The sequence below is a fragment of the Pelobates fuscus genome, chromosome 2, assembly GCF_036172605.1.
Source record: "Pelobates fuscus isolate aPelFus1 chromosome 2, aPelFus1.pri, whole genome shotgun sequence".
NCBI classification, from domain to species: Eukaryota; Metazoa; Chordata; class Amphibia; order Anura; family Pelobatidae; genus Pelobates; species Pelobates fuscus.
Window position 1 is genome coordinate 41,892,652 of NC_086318.1, and position 20,877 is coordinate 41,913,528.

General features: G+C 42.2%; 1 protein-coding gene across 1 annotated transcript in view; it reads right to left on the reverse strand.

Moving 5' to 3' along the window:
* The window catches only part of KLHL29 (kelch like family member 29), an 830,662-nt gene that overhangs the window by 259,102 nt on the left and 550,683 nt on the right, over window positions 1-20,877 (reverse strand). Inside the window, exon 6 of the mRNA XM_063440860.1 lies at window positions 15,646-16,197. Within this exon, the coding sequence (XP_063296930.1) occupies window positions 15,646-16,197 (552 nt within the window). The remainder of the gene's footprint in view (window positions 1-15,645; window positions 16,198-20,877) is intronic.

Sequence of the window (20,877 nt, forward strand, 5' to 3'; positions counted from 1 at the left end):
CAGCCATGTAGGTGAGTACTGAAATATCACGAGGCTGCCTTAAAGGGACACATGAAGCACATAAACAATAGTCTTTGCATATGGTTTTAGCGCCTGGATGTCCCTGGACCTATTTAAAAGCACATGCTTACTTATAACCGTAATGATTTGCAATATCTGCAGTGGAAATCCCGGCCCCTCAATGACAGATAAGAAAGGAGGAAGGTATATAGTCTACTTTTCCCCTCCAAATATTTGCCCTCCCCCTCACCTGACATGACTTGCTCCTTCACAGCTTACTGTGTGGTAGTGCAGGTGCATCTTATTGCTCCTTTTGCAAAACACTAATAAAGCTGTTAGTAAGCTGATAGAAGCCAGAATGTGCCTATAATGAGCGTAGGCAGCACTTCAGTTTAGCTAATGGAATTTATGCAAAGTGTTGAATGACAAAGTCTCAAAAGTTTTGACAATCAGGGGCTAAGGGTTCATTCAGTACATGCTTAAAATAATAGGAGCATTCTTATTAAATGAGCCAATTTCTGTTCCTTCTGGGGCTCCTCCTTGGTGCTCTGGCAGTAATTCGGACGTTGCTCATGCGCGTCTCTTTTACACGTTTGCTCTAATGCCCGAATGGTGAGCCACAAGTTGCCTGTTCAGCTCACGCAAATGAAATTGCGAATTAAGCAAAATTGGTGAATTGCCTGTCTTGAGTCTCTTGGCACTCTCATATGAATCAGTTGGCGCTATATAAATGGCAATAATAATAATAATGTGTCCCAATCATAATCCAGCCACTAGTATTATGGCCTTTCTTGTCCCAATTACCCTGTTGTGTTTCTTGTTTAGCCCAATAATGTGTTTGTGATATTTTCAGATTTCCTGTTACGGACCTTGGCTTGATTACCATTTAGCCTGTTCTCTGTGTCCCTGATATTTGGCTTGTCTAACGTTTACTTTACTTTCTCCTAGCCTTGACCTTGGCTATCTCTCTCTGTCCATTCTTACGTAAAGCCCGGCCACTCTAAGGTCCGCTAATGCGGGTTAAAGAACTCTCTGTTGTAGGTTAGGGTCTGTGTCGTTATTATTATTATTATTGCCATGTATATAGCGCCAACAGATTCCATAGCGCTTTACAATATTATGAGAGGGGATTTAACTATAAATAGGACAATTACAAATAAACTTACAGGAACAATAGGTTGAAGAGGACCCTGCTCAATCGAGCTTACATTCTATAGGAGGTGGGGTGTAAAACACATTAGGACAGGATCTATTACATATATCATGACACTTCCTCGACCAATGATTCCCAAACTTCTTTGGATCATGACGTCCTGTAATAGGTGAAACATGTCCAAGCCATACCTACTTGCATGTTTTTTATTTTACATCGAAAGCAGCTTGTAAATGACATAAGTGGTGTGATATCTTTATAACTAGCTTATTGGTTTGTATTAGTTGCCATTAACTGCCCGGCATTCAATCTATTGAAACCCTGAAGCCAGTCAGGCATTATTATTATTATTATTATCATTGGTATTTATATATCACCATCGAATTCCGCAGCGCTTTACAATATTATGAAAGGGGGGGACATTTACAATAAATGAGACAATTACACCGTGACACGGGAACAATAGGTAGATGAGGACCCTGCTCAAATGAGCTTACAGTCTAGATAAGGTGGGGTACAAAAACACAACAGGCCAGTAAGGGTGAAAGCCACCAAACAAGGTGGAAAAGTAGCAGAGCTGGAGGTGAGAGTGGAGTGTGGCTCTTTAGGAGAGCAAGAGACAGACTTGGGCAAGTAGAGATAAGTTACTCTGGGAGGCCATAAGCATTTCTGAACAGATGTGTTTTGAGGGACAATTGAAGACTAGGGGAGAGTCTGATGGGGGTAGGCAGGCTGTTCCTAAAGAAAGGAGCCACCTGCGAGAAGTCCTGCAAGCACGAGTTAGCAGTAAGGGTGCGTGCGCGGACAGGAGAAGGTCACCGGCAGAGTGGAGAGACTGAGAGGGGGCATATCTATGAATCAGTGAAGAAATGTAAGAGGAGCTGGAGTTGGTTAGAGCTTTTAAGGTGAAGGGTTAGTATTTTGAATTGACACCTATATGATACAGGAAGCCAGTGTTAGGATCGACAGAGGGGCGATATTTCCTAAGAAGAATTCAAAGTGAATTTCAAACTTAACATCAAAATTTCTCTAAGACAACTATGCATTAATGTTGGCTCCTCTGGCCTTAAATTTGAACGTCACTCTGAATTCACTTTGAATCCACACTTAAATAAAACATGAGTGTGTTCTTGGCACACTTTGTGGATTGGGGACAACAAAATGCCATATATACGTATAAATAACACATAGGTTTTGTAATGGGATACATCTTGTTGAATGTGACCCCTATTTATATATATGTGGTTCTTTGTTGAGCTAATTTGCATATGTCTACCCAGAATTCCTTGCAGTAGTGAGAGCACTGTTAAAGTGAGATGTCTGTGGGAAAAGCAAGTCTTATGGTTTGCCTGGTGTGTGTATTTGTGTTTAGCAATTGAAGAACAATGCATTCTGGGAACATCGACATTCTGTTTCAGTTGATACGTTGGTGTATGATATTCCATCCATTTGTTAGTAATGTTTTTTGCAGAATGTTCAGAACACATATATGTTTTATCTTTTAAAGATGTGAAGGTCATATTTAAATGAAAGGTCCTCTTTAATGGGGGGAAAGGGAAAAAATATGTTATGAATGTTTTGCTCTTTAACATTTTTATACTATTGCTGTGTGTTTCATATTTGAGACTATAATAGAAGAATTCGATAAATGCATTTTTATTTGATCTCCCTCAGGTGCATCTCACTCACAAAATGGTCATGTTCCATGAAAATCATCACTGGATTGCGTTACAGTGTGCTGGAAATAATATCTCTTTTGTCAGATTCAATGAACAGAAAAAAAAAATACTGCTTCATTTCACAACCACATAATTATAAATGTTATTTATATACAGTTTAGTTAAAAAAAAAAACAGAAAAAAAAAACACATCTTGAGAGAGGGTGTTTGAAAGAGCAGCACACAATGACAGTTGTAAACATCAATATAGAAGGGATGTCCTAGGTTTTATTCTGTAGAATGATGGTTTACATTTTTTTAAAAAAAAATTCTCATTATAATGAATTCTCAGTGCAAGTCAAACAAGAGCAAATCTGGCCTTTGCATGAGAATCTATACCCTTTCAAATGAACAGAATTTATTAAAGACCAACGGGATAGTCCAACAAAAAAAACCCAGTGTTTTAGGAAAACACTTTTTGGTCTGAGTAACCCTTACCTACCGACATATTCTTCTACTGGACTGGCTAAAGACTAAATTTTTCCTTATGTTATTTATTTATTTATAAAAGATTTTACCGGGAAGGATACATATGTTTCATGTTTTCATGTGCTTCAAATGGATATCATGAGATATAAGTAGGAGCCATTGAGTTACTAATTAACCGCTCATTCTCTTTTAAATAATCATGTTACAAGTCAGGTAAGAAACAATGTTGATGATTAGGCTATTTCAGTTTTGGCACAGATCCTGTGGATAAATCTTGCATATCGACTTACCCGGGTACGGACATGTTCCATGCCTTTGATTTAGTTTTCCATGTGCACAAACATTTTCACTTTTTCTGTTAACCTGTGTCTAACCTGTAAGAATATATGGGAAATGGCTAGATCACTATTTAGCAGATATGGGCCGGTTACAAGATGATTCTAGGATTTGTTTTCTGCTCGTTATGGTCACCTTGATTTGTATGATGTCATGAGTTTGCTGTTCAAGCCTCTCTTTCGTCTAACCCCCCTTCTTTCTCACATATTCTTAGTCTATCTCAAGTGGTTAGTTTGGATGTACACCTGTCTTGATAAAAGTCTGAAACATTAACTACTGTGTTTATTACGGCCATGGGTATATAAAGGCAGCACTGCAAGCAAGTCCAGAGAGGGCACTTTTTTTTTTTTTTGTGTATATGAAAAAAGTTGCATAATGGCCATAAATATACAAAGATATCAAGTGTATTTCCTGATTGTGTATATACACTTGATATCTTTGTATATTTATGGCCATTCTGCAACTTTTTTCATATACACAAAAAAAAAAAAGTGCCCTCTCTGGACTTGCTTGCAGCGCCTTTATATACCCATGGCAGTAATAAACACAGTAGTTAATGTTTCAGACTTTTATATATATATATATATATATATATATATATTTGTAGTCGGGGCAATATGGCCGAACCCAGAAATCTTAGCATATTATAACCATAATATCCATAAGTTGGAACCAGTCGGTTGTGGTGTGCCGGAACCGACAAAGCAGTAGGCCTGTAATAAAAAGTGGGAGTGGTGGGAGGGGTGACTCGCCAGACCAGCAACGGTAAGGTGGGAGTGGATTGGCAGCCCTTTTAAAGGGGAACCAAGCCCCTTCCACAACTACAGGCCAAGCCTTCAAATATATATATATATATATATATTATTATTATTTTTTTAATGGTATTTGGGCAGTGTAGTGTCCTTTTAATGCAAGTTTTATGTGATTCTCAATGTTTTATTCAACGGTGTACTTTCCTGCCAATGCTGTCATTTTCTAAAAAAAATCTGAATACATTTTTTTTTTTTTTTAGGATGAATCTAGATTGACATTTGGAATGTTGTATTATTACAGAATAAAATAGTCGTATATTAAAGCGTTCTGCATGCTTTCCAAATGCTACAATGAGCTGCCAGCCATAAATTGGTTAACATCTAGAATATGTCAGATGTCTACCTTTCCATTTTAAATTACAGGAGAAGAAAGTTGGTCTTGTCTCTAAAATTCCGTGAGACAATTAACGGAATGTCATACGCAGTTTAATTATTGCAATAAAACGGTAGTATATAAATATTGCTGGGAAACAAAGCACTCATTTAGCGGTTTCCTGAAAACGAAAATCTGTTTTATTGTATTTTGAGTTCACATTATGAAGAGATTATCTTCTTTTCCCTTCAGAATTGAAGCTGCCTATTTCGCAAATAATTAACGCCCTTGAAGCATGGGTGTAGGAACCGGGGGGGATGAGGGGGTACGCATCCCCCCCAGCAAATCATGCGGGGGGGACAGGTTATGGTGAAATCCCCCCCAGCTCCGCCGGCCCCCCTCATGCTGCAGCCGCCCGAGCGCTCTGCAGAGAGCCTCAGGCGGCTGCAGCTTTGCCCGGGCATCCATGAGGGCGCACCGCCCGGGCGCAGCATGAGGAGAGGGGCTGACAGGAGGGGCTGGAAGGGGTAGGGTGGGTTCTAATATGCATGGAAGGGGTTAGGGGGTACTAATATGCATGGAAGGGGTTAGGGGGGTACTAATATGCATGGAAGGAGTAGGGGGGTAAATATGCGTGGAAGGGGTAGGTGGGGTTCTTTTGTGCATGGAAGGGGTAGGGGTCATTCTAATATTCATGGGAAGGGTAGGGGTGGTTCTAATCAGGAGGATCCCGGCGCTGTATCCGGGTAAGTAAAACCCCTTCCCTGTAGTGACCCTTTAATGTTATTATTTAATCATTTATATAGCGACTGCAAATTCCGTAGCGCTGTACAATGGGATAAACAACTCCTAGTTTACGGAATAAGAATATACCCAGCGAGTAAAAATGCTATCCCCCCAGATTTGTTGGGGTTCCTACGCCCATGCCTTGAAGACGGGTAGGCAGGCTGACAATTTCATTATGATTAGTGCACAATGCACTGTGCAGTGACGCTATGTAAGCATCAGCCTCTACATCAGCCTGATTACTGACAGTTCATTAAAAAATGCTTATTCTCTAGAATGTTACTGACTGTACCATGGCCCCATTCACTAAACTGGGATATTCAGGCAAAAAAAAAAAAATACCAGCTTAAAAAGTGACGGAAACTGAGAATTTGTTTCCCATTCTACTTCTTTCCTACAGTTCATGTTTTAGTGAACAAACATCCCGATTGTTACTGAATTTTGGCATGTGAAACTATATAATTACATTTTTGGACTGAATATGAAACCTGTGTACATTTTAGATGAACTTAAAGGAGCACTGTAGGCGACATAAACCCTTTCGCAGATTGAAGTAGTTATGGTGACCAGAGTCCATGGGTACCAGGTCCCGAATCCCTTTTGAACCGTGTCTACCATATACTCCAGCAGCATAGAAGCCTGGAGACATAGCTTCTCCAAATTCATACCAGAGATTGAGTCAGTGATTAGCCATTAGGTATAGCGAGAAAGTGAACATTGCTCCTTCTCTGCCATTTTCACATTAAAGGCCACACTGCCAAGGACCAAGCTTGATTTCAGTTCATTTTACAGAGCAGAAAAAAAACAACAACTTCTAAAGCAAGTTAACGTCTAATTATTTTTTTTAATTTTGTGTTATTTTTTAAAGCAGGCTGTGTGTGTTACATCTAGGGGAGGTGTGGCTACGGCTGCACAGAAACAAAATGACAGAGAATTGAGCAGTGAGACTTCAGATGCATAATCTATAAACCATAACGGCTTTATTTTTCTTTTTTTCATATACAGGAAATAAAGTAGTTTCACACTTTACTAAAATAACTTTTAAAATGTCATGATTTCATTTGTTAGAGCTGGTGCAGATACAGAGACGTTTATTCCCTAACCTGGGAGTTCTGTAGAGTTTTAACGGGAATTGCTAATTTTAGGTCAACAGCTAAATTAAATAAATTCTCCAACGCAGTTTTATTTGCACCACAGCTTTTTAGCTTAACATCTGCAATTTCCTTGTCAATGCTGCAAAACTTTCAGTTTCCTGCTAGTAAATAGGGGGATGTGTGAGACGATCCTCGCAAAATCGATTCTATTCGGTTTGCAATGTGCCCTCTACTAAAATAACGTTGTATCAACTGCATCTAGCAAAGTGTGAATGTAAAAACTCCGGAAAAGAGAATTTAACAAACTCCTGAAAATAGATTTTTTTTGCCATCCATGCTCAGCATATGAGAATGGGAGAAAATTACTTAAAACATGTTGCATAATCTCACTGCACTAAATTTGGGTGGGGAGGTGGTGACAAAATAATAAACTGTCTTACAGAGTTCCACAGGAAGAAACATGGCCGGTTGTCATACTGACAGCCGGGGAGGTGTAACATGACAAATTAATACAACAGCCAATTTCTATTGAAATCTGTATTATTATTTTGAAATGAAAAAAGACACACTCTCTATACACGAAGCACTTTTAGAAATCGGCAGTTCTGTAGGGATCTGAAGAACCCATTTAACTCTTGCGAGGGTCATGCGCACATACAGCACCGCTGGAGAGTATGCAGAACGGGCACATGTGCGTTTCTCTGTTAGGTGTCATAGTGTGCAAATGACAGCCTGATGCATCATATGGTTGACAATTTACCGCAACACAGTGCCGGAGCTGGAGGCTAATTTGTTTTTTTTATAATTTACTGAACTCTGCTGCACTAAAATAAAAAAATAAAAAACTTTTTTGGAGGATTATTTAAGGTCATCTATTTTGGCCCAAAATGCGGTTTGTTTATTTTTTTCTGCATTCTTTCCAATCATGTTTGTATTTTACTCTCTATGTATCTGTATCCATGTCTGCCATGTACTGTTTTTATATGATATAAAATAAAGCAAGATCTACTATCCTTGGTTGAAATCACTGGATATGGCTATTGAATGATTTATCTACTCAAGTATTTGGGAACACGCAGCAATTTACAACTGGACCAAGCACACCGTAAGACTGCAACACCTTCACCAAATGAGGTCATACGCATCTTTCATAATTGGCAGTAAAATTATTTTGTGTTTTAATGCAAAAAAAGAACCAAAAACTTAAAGACACAGGGCCAGCATCATGATGGAGAGATGCTCTGCTTGCCCATTTCTTTGCACCTGGATGAATTTGGTTAGCTGTTCTTTAATATGGTGTTAACTATATGCCAAAAAGCTTCCCCCTCTTACAATATTGTAAAGCGCTACAAAATCTGTTGACGCTACATACATGGCAATAATAATAATAATCCTCCCCAATTTACTGCACTTAAATGGAAACTATAGTGTTAGAAATACAAAGTTGTAATCCTACCACTGTAGAACCTTCTACCCCTCACCTCCTGTCCCCCGCAGCCGATAAAGGGTTAAAAACCCTTTTGTCACCAACTTGACTCCAGTGCCGATGTTCCTTGGCGCTGGATCAGGCTCCGCCTCTGCCAACGTCAGCTGGTGCAGGGGACCTTATGCGCGGCAATCGCTGCAAACACATTAGAACTTCCCCATAGGAAGGTTTGACTCAATGCTTTCCTATGGGGTTTTAACTGACGCTGTATGTCCTTGTGCATAGCGTGAGGACGAGCAGCGTCAGTTAGCGGACCAAAAGTCCACTAAGGACCCAGACGCAACTCTAGTGGTTGTCTGGTAGAGGTGGAGTTAACTCTGCAAGGTAATACTTGTCATTTCTCAATAACTGCAGTAATTACAATCGCAGGGTTATGGGGATAGGGGCACGTCACCCTTCAGTGAGATGCAGTGATCTGGGTGCCTATAGTGTCCCTTTAAAGAGACATCTCTCTCTGTGTATTTGTATACAAACACATACATACACGCACATACAAACTGACACTGTTATAATATATTTAATAAAATACATTTTTAAGACACATAACCTATTGAAGACACAGATAAACTTAACAATGCCAATGTGTTTTAAACTACATCTTCCCAGAGGCTGGCAAAGCATCTTGGCAAAAAGAGTTCACAAATAACTTCAGTGCCAAGGTTACGCATCACTCAGCTATTGTAAATGAAGAATACAAAAAAAAAAAAAAACGGCCACTTGTCTTGGTTCAGGGCAGAATCAGGAGGTTAATAGAGAACATACAGCACACTTTTATACAGAGATTAAAGCCTTTCCCAACAGAATGCAAATCAGATCCGTAATTAAAAAACAAATGCAGACTTTAAATAAGTGTACTAATGAACTCCAAAAATATCCATCTCTCGAAGTCATTCCATGCTCTCTCTCGCTGGACATCATACAATAATTGCTTGTGAACTTTGGCAAGCCTTGCGTGTTAAGTCAGACAATGAAATTGAAAATCTCAGGGATTTAATGAGATGGGACCTCGGGCCCTTTTCAAAAGATCTGATTATAATACAAGGCAGGCTCTGGAGAAAATAAAGAAAGGATTTGAGAAAAGTGGTCTAAGTATCACACATGTGATGGCATTTTACATTTAATGTATTTCAATGTTATCTTGCTGGCTGCTGTACCTTTTCACAGACGATGCGGTCTCTGATGAAATCCCCTAGCCTTTAAGATGGGATGCTTTTTTTTGGAGGGGGGGTGGGAATTTTAGGGTTTTGTAATGCTATGGTGTAGAATAGCAAATGTACATTCGATAAGTGTGGATTTAGACATAGTTTGGAGGATTTCATAATATAGCCACATAACATGGGCTGAGTTCTGTCATGTGCTCATTGACATCTTGGTAGATGTCCTTAGAGAAGAAAGTTACGTGTTAAGGATTTAGACTACTGTAAAGTAACACTTAGCACTCGAAACCACCACAGGTTGTAGAAAAAGATATATAGACACCACTTACCACTCTAGTCATCACTTTCTTAGTGAAGCAATATTGCAAACTGGGCTTTTCATGATATAGAGTCTATATTTTAGTCCACTTGGACATTTCTGAGGAGAGCAAATACGGATTGCTAGAAGTTGGCTATGGCCTCCATAATCCAAGAATATAAATTTGCACTTACATGAGAAAGATCCTATTGTGGGAATCAAAACATTTACACTGTATACCAGGGTTAGGCAACTGTTCATCAGTACTGTGCCAAAACAAGATCTTAAAGTCCCTTGCGTGCCGATACTTTTTGTTTTATTTAAATTGAGGTTTGTATATTGCCGAATTCTGCTTGTGTTATTTATGGAGGTTGCAGTTGCTTTCTAGCGTTGTATTTGTGCATAATTGGGCTGTTATATTGTACAGTATAGGTTCATGGGTAGTTTGTTGCATTGTGATGATACCTATGAATGTGGACTGTGTATGGGGGCTGCTTGCGGAACTGTGCGTGTGGATGATGTCTCGGTGTGTATATGTGTTGGGATGCTTGGGGTACTGCATGTGAGACGCTGCTTGTGGGGTTGTGTGCATGTATGTGGATTGTCAGAGATGTTGTAGATGCTGTGGGACTCTGTGTTATTTATTATTATTATTATTATTTGTCTGAGGGGGAGGGTATTCTGCAGCTTTGTGTATAACTAGCAGTGTGGGTAGCTTTCAAGGGGTCCAGTGGGGACTGGGTTGGCCAGGTACAGGTCAAGGGCAAGAGCTGCCATAGCATCTGCAGGTTGCTCTACTCCAGTGCGGGTTCCTGTTCACATGGGCAGAGAGGAAGTGATCTCACCACCTGCATCACCACTCGGTTTGCACTAGGGACTCCTGACAGGTTACAGCCTGCTTGTCTCTGGCCGCTGAGTGCCATGCATTTGCACACATGCCATAAGTTGCTGACCCCTGCTTTATACTGTATTTTCCAATTACATTTTAAGAAGATTAAAGGGGCACTTTAGCCTAATGGAGTTGTCTTGGTATATAGATCATGACCCTGCAGTCTAAATGCCTAGTTATCTGCCATTTAGAAATGTATTAACTTTGTTTATGCAGTCCTGGCCACACCTTCCTGCATGTGACCTACACAGTCTTCCTACACATTTTCTGTGAAGGAGAGATCTAATGTTTAAACTTCCTTTCTTGCATGTTTTTTTTAATGTAGAGTCCGCATAGCCCACATGACCCTCCTCTGTGCGATTAAAGCTCAATTAAGAAAGCATGATATAAAAACGTCTAAAGTAAACACACTGTGCCGTCACATATGATTGAAAACAAAACCATTTTTTCATGCAGGCTGTTTGAGTCACAGCCAGGGAAGGTGTGGCTAGGGCTGCATAAACAAAAAAAAAAACCAAAAGCGAATTAACTCCTAAATGGCAGAGAATTGAGCAGTAAGACTGTAAGGCAGTGGTTCCCAGACCATTCTCAAGGCACCCCGACCAGTCCAGGATTTAGGGATTACCAAGTTGTGTGTAAGGTGTTTTTTTTTCTTCTTTCTAAAAACACCTTAGACACAACTGGGTAATCCCTAAATCCTGGACTGGTCAGGGTGCCTTGAGGACTGGGTTGGGAACCAACGCTGTAAGGGTATGGTCTTTACACAAAAATTGCTTCATTAAGCTAAAGTGGTTTTGTTGTTTACAGTATTGGTTTAAATCTCAAGAGTCCAGTCCCTTCATTTGTCAATATATATTCCTTTGCTGCACTAAGCACTAGGTGATAATATCTGCATTACTTCCTTCTTCAGGTATAGTACAGGTTTACTGGAAGTATCTCTCTGTCTATTTCAATATATCGAACGTAAAAAAAATGCACAAGGGGGTAGATTGCCTCGGGTGAGAAATGCCTGCATAGTGCGGATATGAATTTTCTAATTAGAACAGATTTACAACAGGGGCGTGAAGAGTCAGTGAATTTAATGAACACTATTTTTGTTAACGAGTATTGTCTTGTTACCTTGATATAATTAGACAAAGAGCATACCATCACTATTCAGGCTTTTGTCACTTCACCCCAGGCAGTATGTTTACGTCAGATAATTTTTATATATTTATATACTCTTGGTCAAAGTCAACCAGAGCTTTGCGCGCCTCTGTCGGCTCACATCTGCTCAGATTAATTCACAAACCACTCATCACACCATTTCATCAGTTTTATATGTGTCTCAACCAAATATCAAGTTCTCTACCTTCTTCAGACTTCTCCAACTCTTCCCGGTCTGTTTTGAAGAACACTGCTAATTTCTTAACCGATTGGTCCCCTGCCTTCTTCATATCTTTAGTCTAAATGATACTTCTAAACTGGGCATAAGATTATGAATGTCCATTTGCCAACTTTTACCACTATCACCATCAGATCTTGCCCTCTGTACACCTCAGTTACCGCTGTGCACTTCAGACACTGATAATTCTTTTTCATAAAATAAAAGATCTTAACGACGTTGCTTTCCCCCCTAGGAATGAGCTAAATGTACAAATTAATGATCTCTTCTTCTGGATAAACCACAGAGAGTGACATAATACAACATTATCTCGTGGAGAATAATATCCACCAATTTTTGAAAAATACATTACGCATTATTGCTAAATGAGCCAATTGTAGAGGTTTAATATCGGTCCCTGGGGCCAGAAAGGTTTTGGCCAAGGAGCATGATGTCACCACAATTACATGGAGAAAATAATGCAATACATTTGTTTGTCTATACAAATAAACTTACCAGAAATTTGGAAGCTCCACAATATGACATATTACCTGGAGTATGAAAAGGAAAAACTAGAGGGACTGTAAGAGCCAAAGTGTTTTTGGATTATCTAGTTGTTCTGATTTAATAGAAAAGCTACTGCAATGATCCGAGTCTCACTGTTATTTACAAAGCCGACTCTAACATTCCTTGGACGAGCTAAAACGTCAGTGATGCCTGATGGTCTGTAAGCTCTACATTACATGATATTTAAACCACATTAAGGATGGTATTGGTAACAATTTGTGTTCTTACTAACACATACAAAAATTGCCATTTCTGATATACCTAATGCAGGTGAAATATCCGTTTCATGCTCAGATAAAATATAATACTGTTATGAAAGTTATGGAAATTACTATAAACATGTCAAAAGGTGATTGCAGACAACATTTGGGGTTATGGACGAGGCAAGGGTGGCTGGGCAGGTCTTCAAGGGAGCATCGACACTCAGAATTGGTGTCAAGCACACCAGGCTGACAGACAACCTTCAACCTACAGGACCATACAGAGAGCATTGCTGAAGCTCTCTCTCCGCACGTTTCTAATGTGTTCTGCTACGCACAAGTGCTGCCCCAAGGACTGTTCCCTGGTATCCACCTACATCACCAGAAAACAAAATCTGGATGGCAGGACAGCTTGGTAACCCATTCAATTGTGAAAGTAGCTCATTCTTCTTCTAATTTAAGATATACTGTACAAAAATTATCCAAAAAAACTTTACTACAGCTTACCCAATGTCCATGGTAACATTACATTGCTGTTACAGATCATTTATTGAAGGTAGAAGGTCTGGACTTTATGAATATGATATCTCTGTTCCAACAACTATGGACCCAATTTTGGATGGATTTAGGAACAATTGGCTTTCACTGATTGGAGCAGTGACAGCTTAAAGTGTTGTGTGGGGTAATGGTATAGTAAACTGCAGGTCTCTTGAACATTCATACATTTGTGTAGAAACATAAGAATAGCAGTTCACCAGCCACTACACCTGCCACATGTTTAGGTACATCAACTAAGGATACTAGATCTATTAATACTAAGGTAAATGCAGTTATTACCCAAAAAGGAACATGTTAATATAATGCTAATCCAAGGTTATGTCTTAAAGGAACACTTAAAAAACCATGACAAGTACAGCGTGTTGAGCCTGGGCTACATGTCAGATGTAGTGGAGGCAGGGAGCAGCGGACCCCAGGTAAGAAGTCAAAACATTCTTAAATGGCTTTACTACTTACAATGGGGCGGTTGCCAATGCACTCCGGTAAGCACCAAAACCACTAAAGCATGCTGTAGTAGTTTTGGCGCTTCCACTGTTCCTTTAATGTTTTTACGTTTCACTGTAACCTGATAACCCTTAACCCTGATATTTGGCATCATCAGTAATCTCTATGGAGGTCAGTTAATTAAATCTGCATTGCAAAACTAGGACTAATATAGTTTATTTGGAATAATTCTTCAGCTTGGCTCCTGTAGCCTCAGTTTGGCAACTCTGATTTAATTTGCTATGATTCAGAGTTTAGTGAATAGTAAATATCCCTTATTTCTAAGCCTTGATTCTTAAATTTAATGTAACCAGTCCCTTAAAGTGTGATTAGTATAGGCGAAGATACAATAATGACCCCAAATGTGAAGACGATAGAATGCTAGTTGACAAGGCGGTGGTATAAATGTCCCTTTCCTAATTAACTGCACCTACTAATAGACTTGTGTATTTGTTTTAAAAAAAAAAAAAGCGATTTGTTTGAATCTTGGGCGTTCAGCGGTTCTTTGGAATTCCGTAACCCTGAAATTCTAAATGAACGAATCACAAAACGGCAATGAATGAGCAGTTGCTTTTGTTTTCTGATTTGGACTTCCATCTGTGGCTCAAAAAAATTATTGATGGGCATATATATTTTTAACTGCTCCTCATTATCACAGAAGCATATGTGAGGAAGGCTGAACTTGATGGACGCAAGTCTCTTTTCAGCTATGTAACTATGTAACTATGTAACTGTATTGGTTACTTAAACCAAATGGCGAGAAATTGCACCAAAGATTTACAGTATATTCTATTAATATAACATGTAAATATATTTTTCCGAACAACGATTGGCCCATTTACGTTCCCTTTTGGTTTATCTGACTCTTTTTTCATGATACAATTACACGGGTCAAATTTGACCACAAAAAAGGAGCATGGAGAATTTAAATTTTCCGAACAAAATCAATCAGACTAACCACATTTTTTAGCTGTCCAAAAGTCTAATTCCTAACATCTCCAATCATTGCTGGTACGTAGCTAAAAAAAATTACATTTTCATGGTTCTGTTTTTTTTTTCTTCTTCAACAGAACCCAATTACATGCTCTGAAGTCTTATATCTCTGCTCTCAAACGTACGAAACAACAGAAAGAAATCCTTTTTTATAAACACAATTTATATTCATTGTCTCCATTGTCTGAAATGCAGACAACGAGCATTGTTTGAAATGTTATTGGAAGCATCTCTCACCACTGGCTGAATGCTCAGCAACGGGTTGGATGGAACATATTCTCCGCAGGTTTCCTTTATTTACATTGATGACTTTACTCGATTTCTAAAAAGCTGAGCCGTAAAAGCCTTCCTAGTGATAAGGAGGGATACTTGTAACTGCAAATGTAATTTCGGAAGAAACTGTTGAGTCATGCGAAAAAACAAAAAAAAAAGCTGAGAATCTTGTGTATTATGCATCTAGGCTCTTTTACTTGTTAGCATGGAAGCCGGTCGCTGGCCCTTGTTTTACCGCTTGTTCTGGAAAAGGCACTGTTGCAAGGCATGCATTATTTAAAAAGGAAAGACCTCTGGGACCGGAGAATCACTTCAGTTGAAAATAATAAAAAAAAACGGGGCTTGCTTTTCAACCACAATCTGATGCATTACAGCGGGAAGCATAGTAAGGGCAGATTACAACTGCCATAGAAATCAGAGAATAGGAATTCCATTTCGAACGATTATAGGGCACACTCCGTCTGTGTTATTTGCTAGGATAAGAACTCTGTGTTCTGTTTTAGCCTTGAGAACTGCTTTCTTTTTTTTGGTCATATTTAATTCATAAAGGCTTCTGCAGGCGGTATAATAGGAAATTGATGCTGGACTCCCAGCACAAATACATTAAGGATGAAAGATCAGCTTCCGTGACCTTTTGGCAGATACCAAATTACTTGTCAGATATTGATTACATATCAGAGACTGTGCAACGCATTTGAGGACACAAAAGGATAAAAATAGCTGAAAGCACGGCTTACCTTTTGGGTACCAGGGATCTGTGAATTCATACTTTCCCATGCCTATTGTCCGTAGCATCTGGACTCCATTGGGAGGGTTTTCTGGGTGGGTGTTCTGGTTGTGAGGAAGCTGTGGGGCCGTTTGCCCATTTGTAGCCGGAACACTATTAGTTAGAGCTGCGGAAGGCATCGTGGGTGGTGGAGGAGGCAGAATGGGGCAAGTCATGTGACCATTGCCTACAGCAGTGTGGCCTGGGTGAGGGACTTGGCCAACTCCAGTTAGAGAAGACATGGCAATCGGTTGGCTGTGTCTGTACATGGTTTGGCTCTGAAGATTCACTACCATGTTGCTCAGAGGCTGTGCTGGCTGCTGGTGTTGCTGCAGTTGGTAGTGGGCTGTCATTAGTGGAAGCTGGGTGGCCATATGAGGGGGCAGAGTGGGCGTGACCCCAATAATGGGAGCTTGGACATTGGCTGCTTGGCTGTAAATTGGTGGTTGAGTCATTCCATATGAGTGGGCAATCAGTGTCGCCTGTGTGGCTGTCGAAACCGTTGTTGCCCATGGAGGGGTAGCTGTTAAAAACAGAGCAAAAAAAAAAATGGATGAGCACATTAATGAAACTCACATGAATCACACAGATTGATGCTCTTGGGATTGAGAATACAGCAAAAACTCTCGGTATGTTAATCAGAGCTGCATTTAATGGAGCTGAACAAATATGCACAAACATTTAAAGCATCTCTTGTACTGTATCAAAATCCCACCTGCAAATGAAGCAACACATATAGAATGCATGTAACTATGCACCCCTTAAGGACGATAACAAAAGTCCAAGTTCAGAACCAAAACAAAACCTTGAATTTGAGCGATGTGTTTGTTTAACTGTAATTCAGGTGTTTAAAGGACAGAAAGGGATTTCACGTTATATCCTATCTGTATACCTAACACAAAATTACGTGTAAATAAAATGATAAAAATGGCGGTGGGGGAGACAGATTTGTTCACATTTTGACCTATAATAATGTTACACATCAAGTGAGCAACTAAAAAAAGAACTCAAAATAGATTCATATATATCAGTCCAGATTGTTAGAATCCCAGTCTAGGATGTAAATTCATTTCTGGTAGTGTATGCTAACCCTATACCAGGGGTAGGCAACCTTCGGCTCTACAGATGTTTTGGACTACATCTCCCATAATGCTTTTACAGCCATATTGCTGGCAAAGCATCAAGGGAGATGTAGTCCACAACATCTGTAGAGCCGAAGGTTGCCTACCCCTGCCCTATACCAACCCCCACACTAATGCTATACCAACTGTATCCCTTGCCCAATGCTTACTCTAATTTTTACCCTAAATGTACCCTAAACAATTACCCTACAATATTTTTTAACCCTAAACCAGCTTTAATCTAAACCCAGCAATAAGCCTTAAAGGAACACTATAGTCACCTAAATTACTTTAGCTAAATAAAGCAGTTTTAGTGTATAGATCATTCCCCTGCAATTTCACTGCTCAATTCACTGTCATTTAGGAGTTAAATCACTTTGTTTCTGTTTATGCAGCCCTAGCCACACCTCCCCTGGCTATGATTGACAGAGCCTGCATGAAAAAGAAAAACTGGTTTTACTTTCAAACAGATGTAATTTACCTTAAATAATTGTATCTCAATCTCTAAATTGAACTTTAATCACATACAGGAGGCTCTTGCAGGGTCTAGCAAGCTATTAACATAGCAGGGGATAAGAAAATCTTAATTAAACAGAACTTGCAATAAAGAAAGCCTAAATAGGGCTCTCTTTACAGGAAGTGTTTATGGAAAGCTGTGCAAGTCACATGCAGGGAGGTGTGACTAGGGTTCATAAACAAAGGGATTTAACTCCTAAATGGCAGAGGATTGAGCAGTGAGGCTGCAGGGGCATGTTCTATACACCAAAACTGCTTCATTAAGCTAAAGTTGTTCAGGTGACTGTAGTGTCCCTTTAACTTACCAAAACACTAACACTACACTAACTCATACCATACAGCTAACCACAAGCCTACCCTAACTCTGAACCTACCTACTTTAACTGTAAATCTAATCACAACCCTACCAAAACCTTAGTCCCACCACTAACCCTCAAGGAACCCCTCTACTTACATCAATTCTGATAACAGAAAATATGTTTCCTACTAAAAACAGAATATAGTGGCCTGTGAATACCATTTACTTGCTGTTTTCATAATTAGATTCAATGTAATCTAGATGGAGCCTGCTTCCCAGTCAATTACACTGTTGGCTGGGGATATGTAGGGACAGAGGCGGCTCTCTAATTAGGCGGTTTAGGCGGCCGCCTAAGGCCTCGCGCTGGCGGGTGCCGCGCGGCCGCCTAAACCGCCTGTTGGCAGAGTGTGTCAGGTCCTCGGTCACTGACCGAGGACCTGACACCAGGAGGGGGCCCGGCGGCTTGCCCTGTATGCCGCCGGGTGCGAGGCCTCTCCTGGCTGCCCGGCCACCATCGCAGACACTGGTCTGCAGCTCCGCAGTGTGCAGAGCTGCAGACCATGTGACTCGCGAGAATTGGCCAATCAGAGCGTTTCCGCTGGTTACCACGCCAACGCTCTGAAATCTCGCGAGATGACACGGTCTGCAGCTCTGCGGAGCTGCAGACCGGGAGCAGTGGCCACCGGACCACCAGGGAGCCCACTGGACCACCAGGGAAAGGTAGGCGCTCCCTCCCCTTTACCCCCCACCACCATCACCCCCACCACCCTCAGGCTCACCCCCAGCTTCACCACCCACAATCCTCAGCCTCACCCACCATCACCCCCACCACCCTCAGCCTCACCCCCACCACCCTCAGCCTCACCCCCACCACCATCACCCCCACCACCCTCAGCCTCACTCCCACCACCATCACCCCTCCCCACCCTCAGCCTCACCCCCACCACCCTCAGCTTCACCCCCCACCACCATCACCCCCACCACCCTCAGCCTCACCCCCCACCACCATCACCCCCCACCATCACCCCCACCACCCTCAGCCTCACCCCCCACCACCATCACCACCCTCACCATCACCCCTCCCCACCCTCACCCCCACCACCCTCAGCTTCACCCCCCCCACCACCGTCACCATCACCCCCCCACCACCCTCAGCCTCACCCCCACCACCATCACCATCACCACCCTCAGCCTCACCCCCCACCACCCTCAGCTTCACCCCCCACCACCATCACCCCTCACCACCCTCACCATCACCCCTCCCCACCATCACCCCCCCACCACCCTCAGCCTCACCCCCACCACCCTCAGCTACACCCACCACCACCCTCAGCTACACCCAACACCACAGTCACCATCACCCCCCACCACCCTCAGCCTCACCCCCACCACCCTCACCCCCACCACCCTCACCCCCACCACCCTCACCATTACCCCTTCACCCTCAGCCTCACCATCCCCCATAACCCCCCACCACCCTCAGCCTCACCTCCCACCACCCTCAGCATCACCCCCCTCAGCATCACCACCCTCAGCATCACCCCTCACCACCCTCAGCATCACCCCTCACCACCCTCAGCATTACCCCCCACCACCCTCAGCATCACCACCCTCAGCATAACCCTCCGTCACCACCCCCTCCTTCTCACATCACCCCCCTCTCACTCACATTACCCCCTCTCACTCTCACATTACCCCCTCTCACTCTCACATTACCCCCTCTCACTCTCACATTACCCCCTCTCACTCTCACATTACCCCCTCTCACTCTCACATTACCCCCTCTCACTCTCACATTACCCCCCCACTCTCACTCTCACATTAGCCCCCCACTCTCACTCTCACATTAGCCCCCCACTCTCACTCTCACATTACCCCCTCTCACTCTCACATTACCCCCTCTCACTCTCACATTAGCCCCCCACTCTCACTCTCACATTACCCTCTCTCACTCTCACATTACCCCCCTCTCACTCTCACATTACCCCCTCTCACTCTCACATTAGCCCCCCACTCTCACTCTCACATTACCCCCCCACTCTCACTCTCACATTACCCCCCTCTCACTCTCACATTACCCTCTCTCACTCTCACATTACCCCCCTCTCACTCTCACATTACCCCCTCTCACTCTCACATTACCCCCTCTCACTCTCACATTACCCCCTCTCACTCTCACATTACCCCCCGCTCACTCTCACATTACCCCCCGCTCCCTCTCACATTACCATCACCCCCCGCTCCCTCTCACATTACCATCACCCCCCGCTCCCTCTCACATTACCATCACCCCCCGCTCCCTCTCACATTACCATCACCCCCCGATCCCTCTCACATTACCATCACCCCCCGCTCCCTCTCACATTACCATCACCCCCCGCTCCCTCTCACATTACCATCACCCCCCGCTCCCTCCCTCTCACCATCACACCCTTTGCTCCCTCTCACCATCACACCCCCCGCTCCCTCTCACCATCACACCCCCCGCTCCCTCTCACCATCACACCCCCCGCTCCCTCTCACCATCAGCTACCCCATACACATAGGGTCTCAGACAAAAACGCAAACATGCTCACAGAGACATGCATTCGCACACACAAGGATACTCTCTGTCAGACACACTCTCAGGCACATACACAGGTAGACAGTGCATCAATGTGTATATGTGACACTTTTTTGTTAGTGGGGCCTCATGTTTGCGTTTCACACAAGGCCTCATAAAGTCTAGAGCCGCCTCTGTGTAGGGAGACCCCATTATGGTCTATTCAGAATCTGGGGGTCTCCCTGAAGCAGCCTGCAACACAAAAGCAATCTGAGAAATCGCTCAGCTGCAGTTTTATGAATAGATTTAAAAGGTTCTATGGAGCGTTGACTTCCCGCACTGCACATAGCTCACTGGTTAGTCAAGGGCCATGACAGAGGGGAGCCCATGGTATCCATTGATACCTGGGTCTCCTGGTGTGAGCAGGGATTTAAGCCTGCTCACACTGTGATCTCTGTATATGCATTTAAATGCCTATTTAAAGAGCACATCAAAATCCTGAGGGCACTAAAAATGGCCCCAGCTGGCAGAGGGGAGATACCTGCGCCTCTTGTTGTGAGCTGAGATTTAACCCTGCTCAGACCACTTGGCATCTTTAAAGAAAAACTATAAAAACCATTGGGGACTTCGTGGGTTGTAGATAATGTAGGACAATGAAGGTCTACTCAAGTTTTAGCTAAACAATGATTTTTATTGTAGACATGATCTGTCTATATTTAAACATGA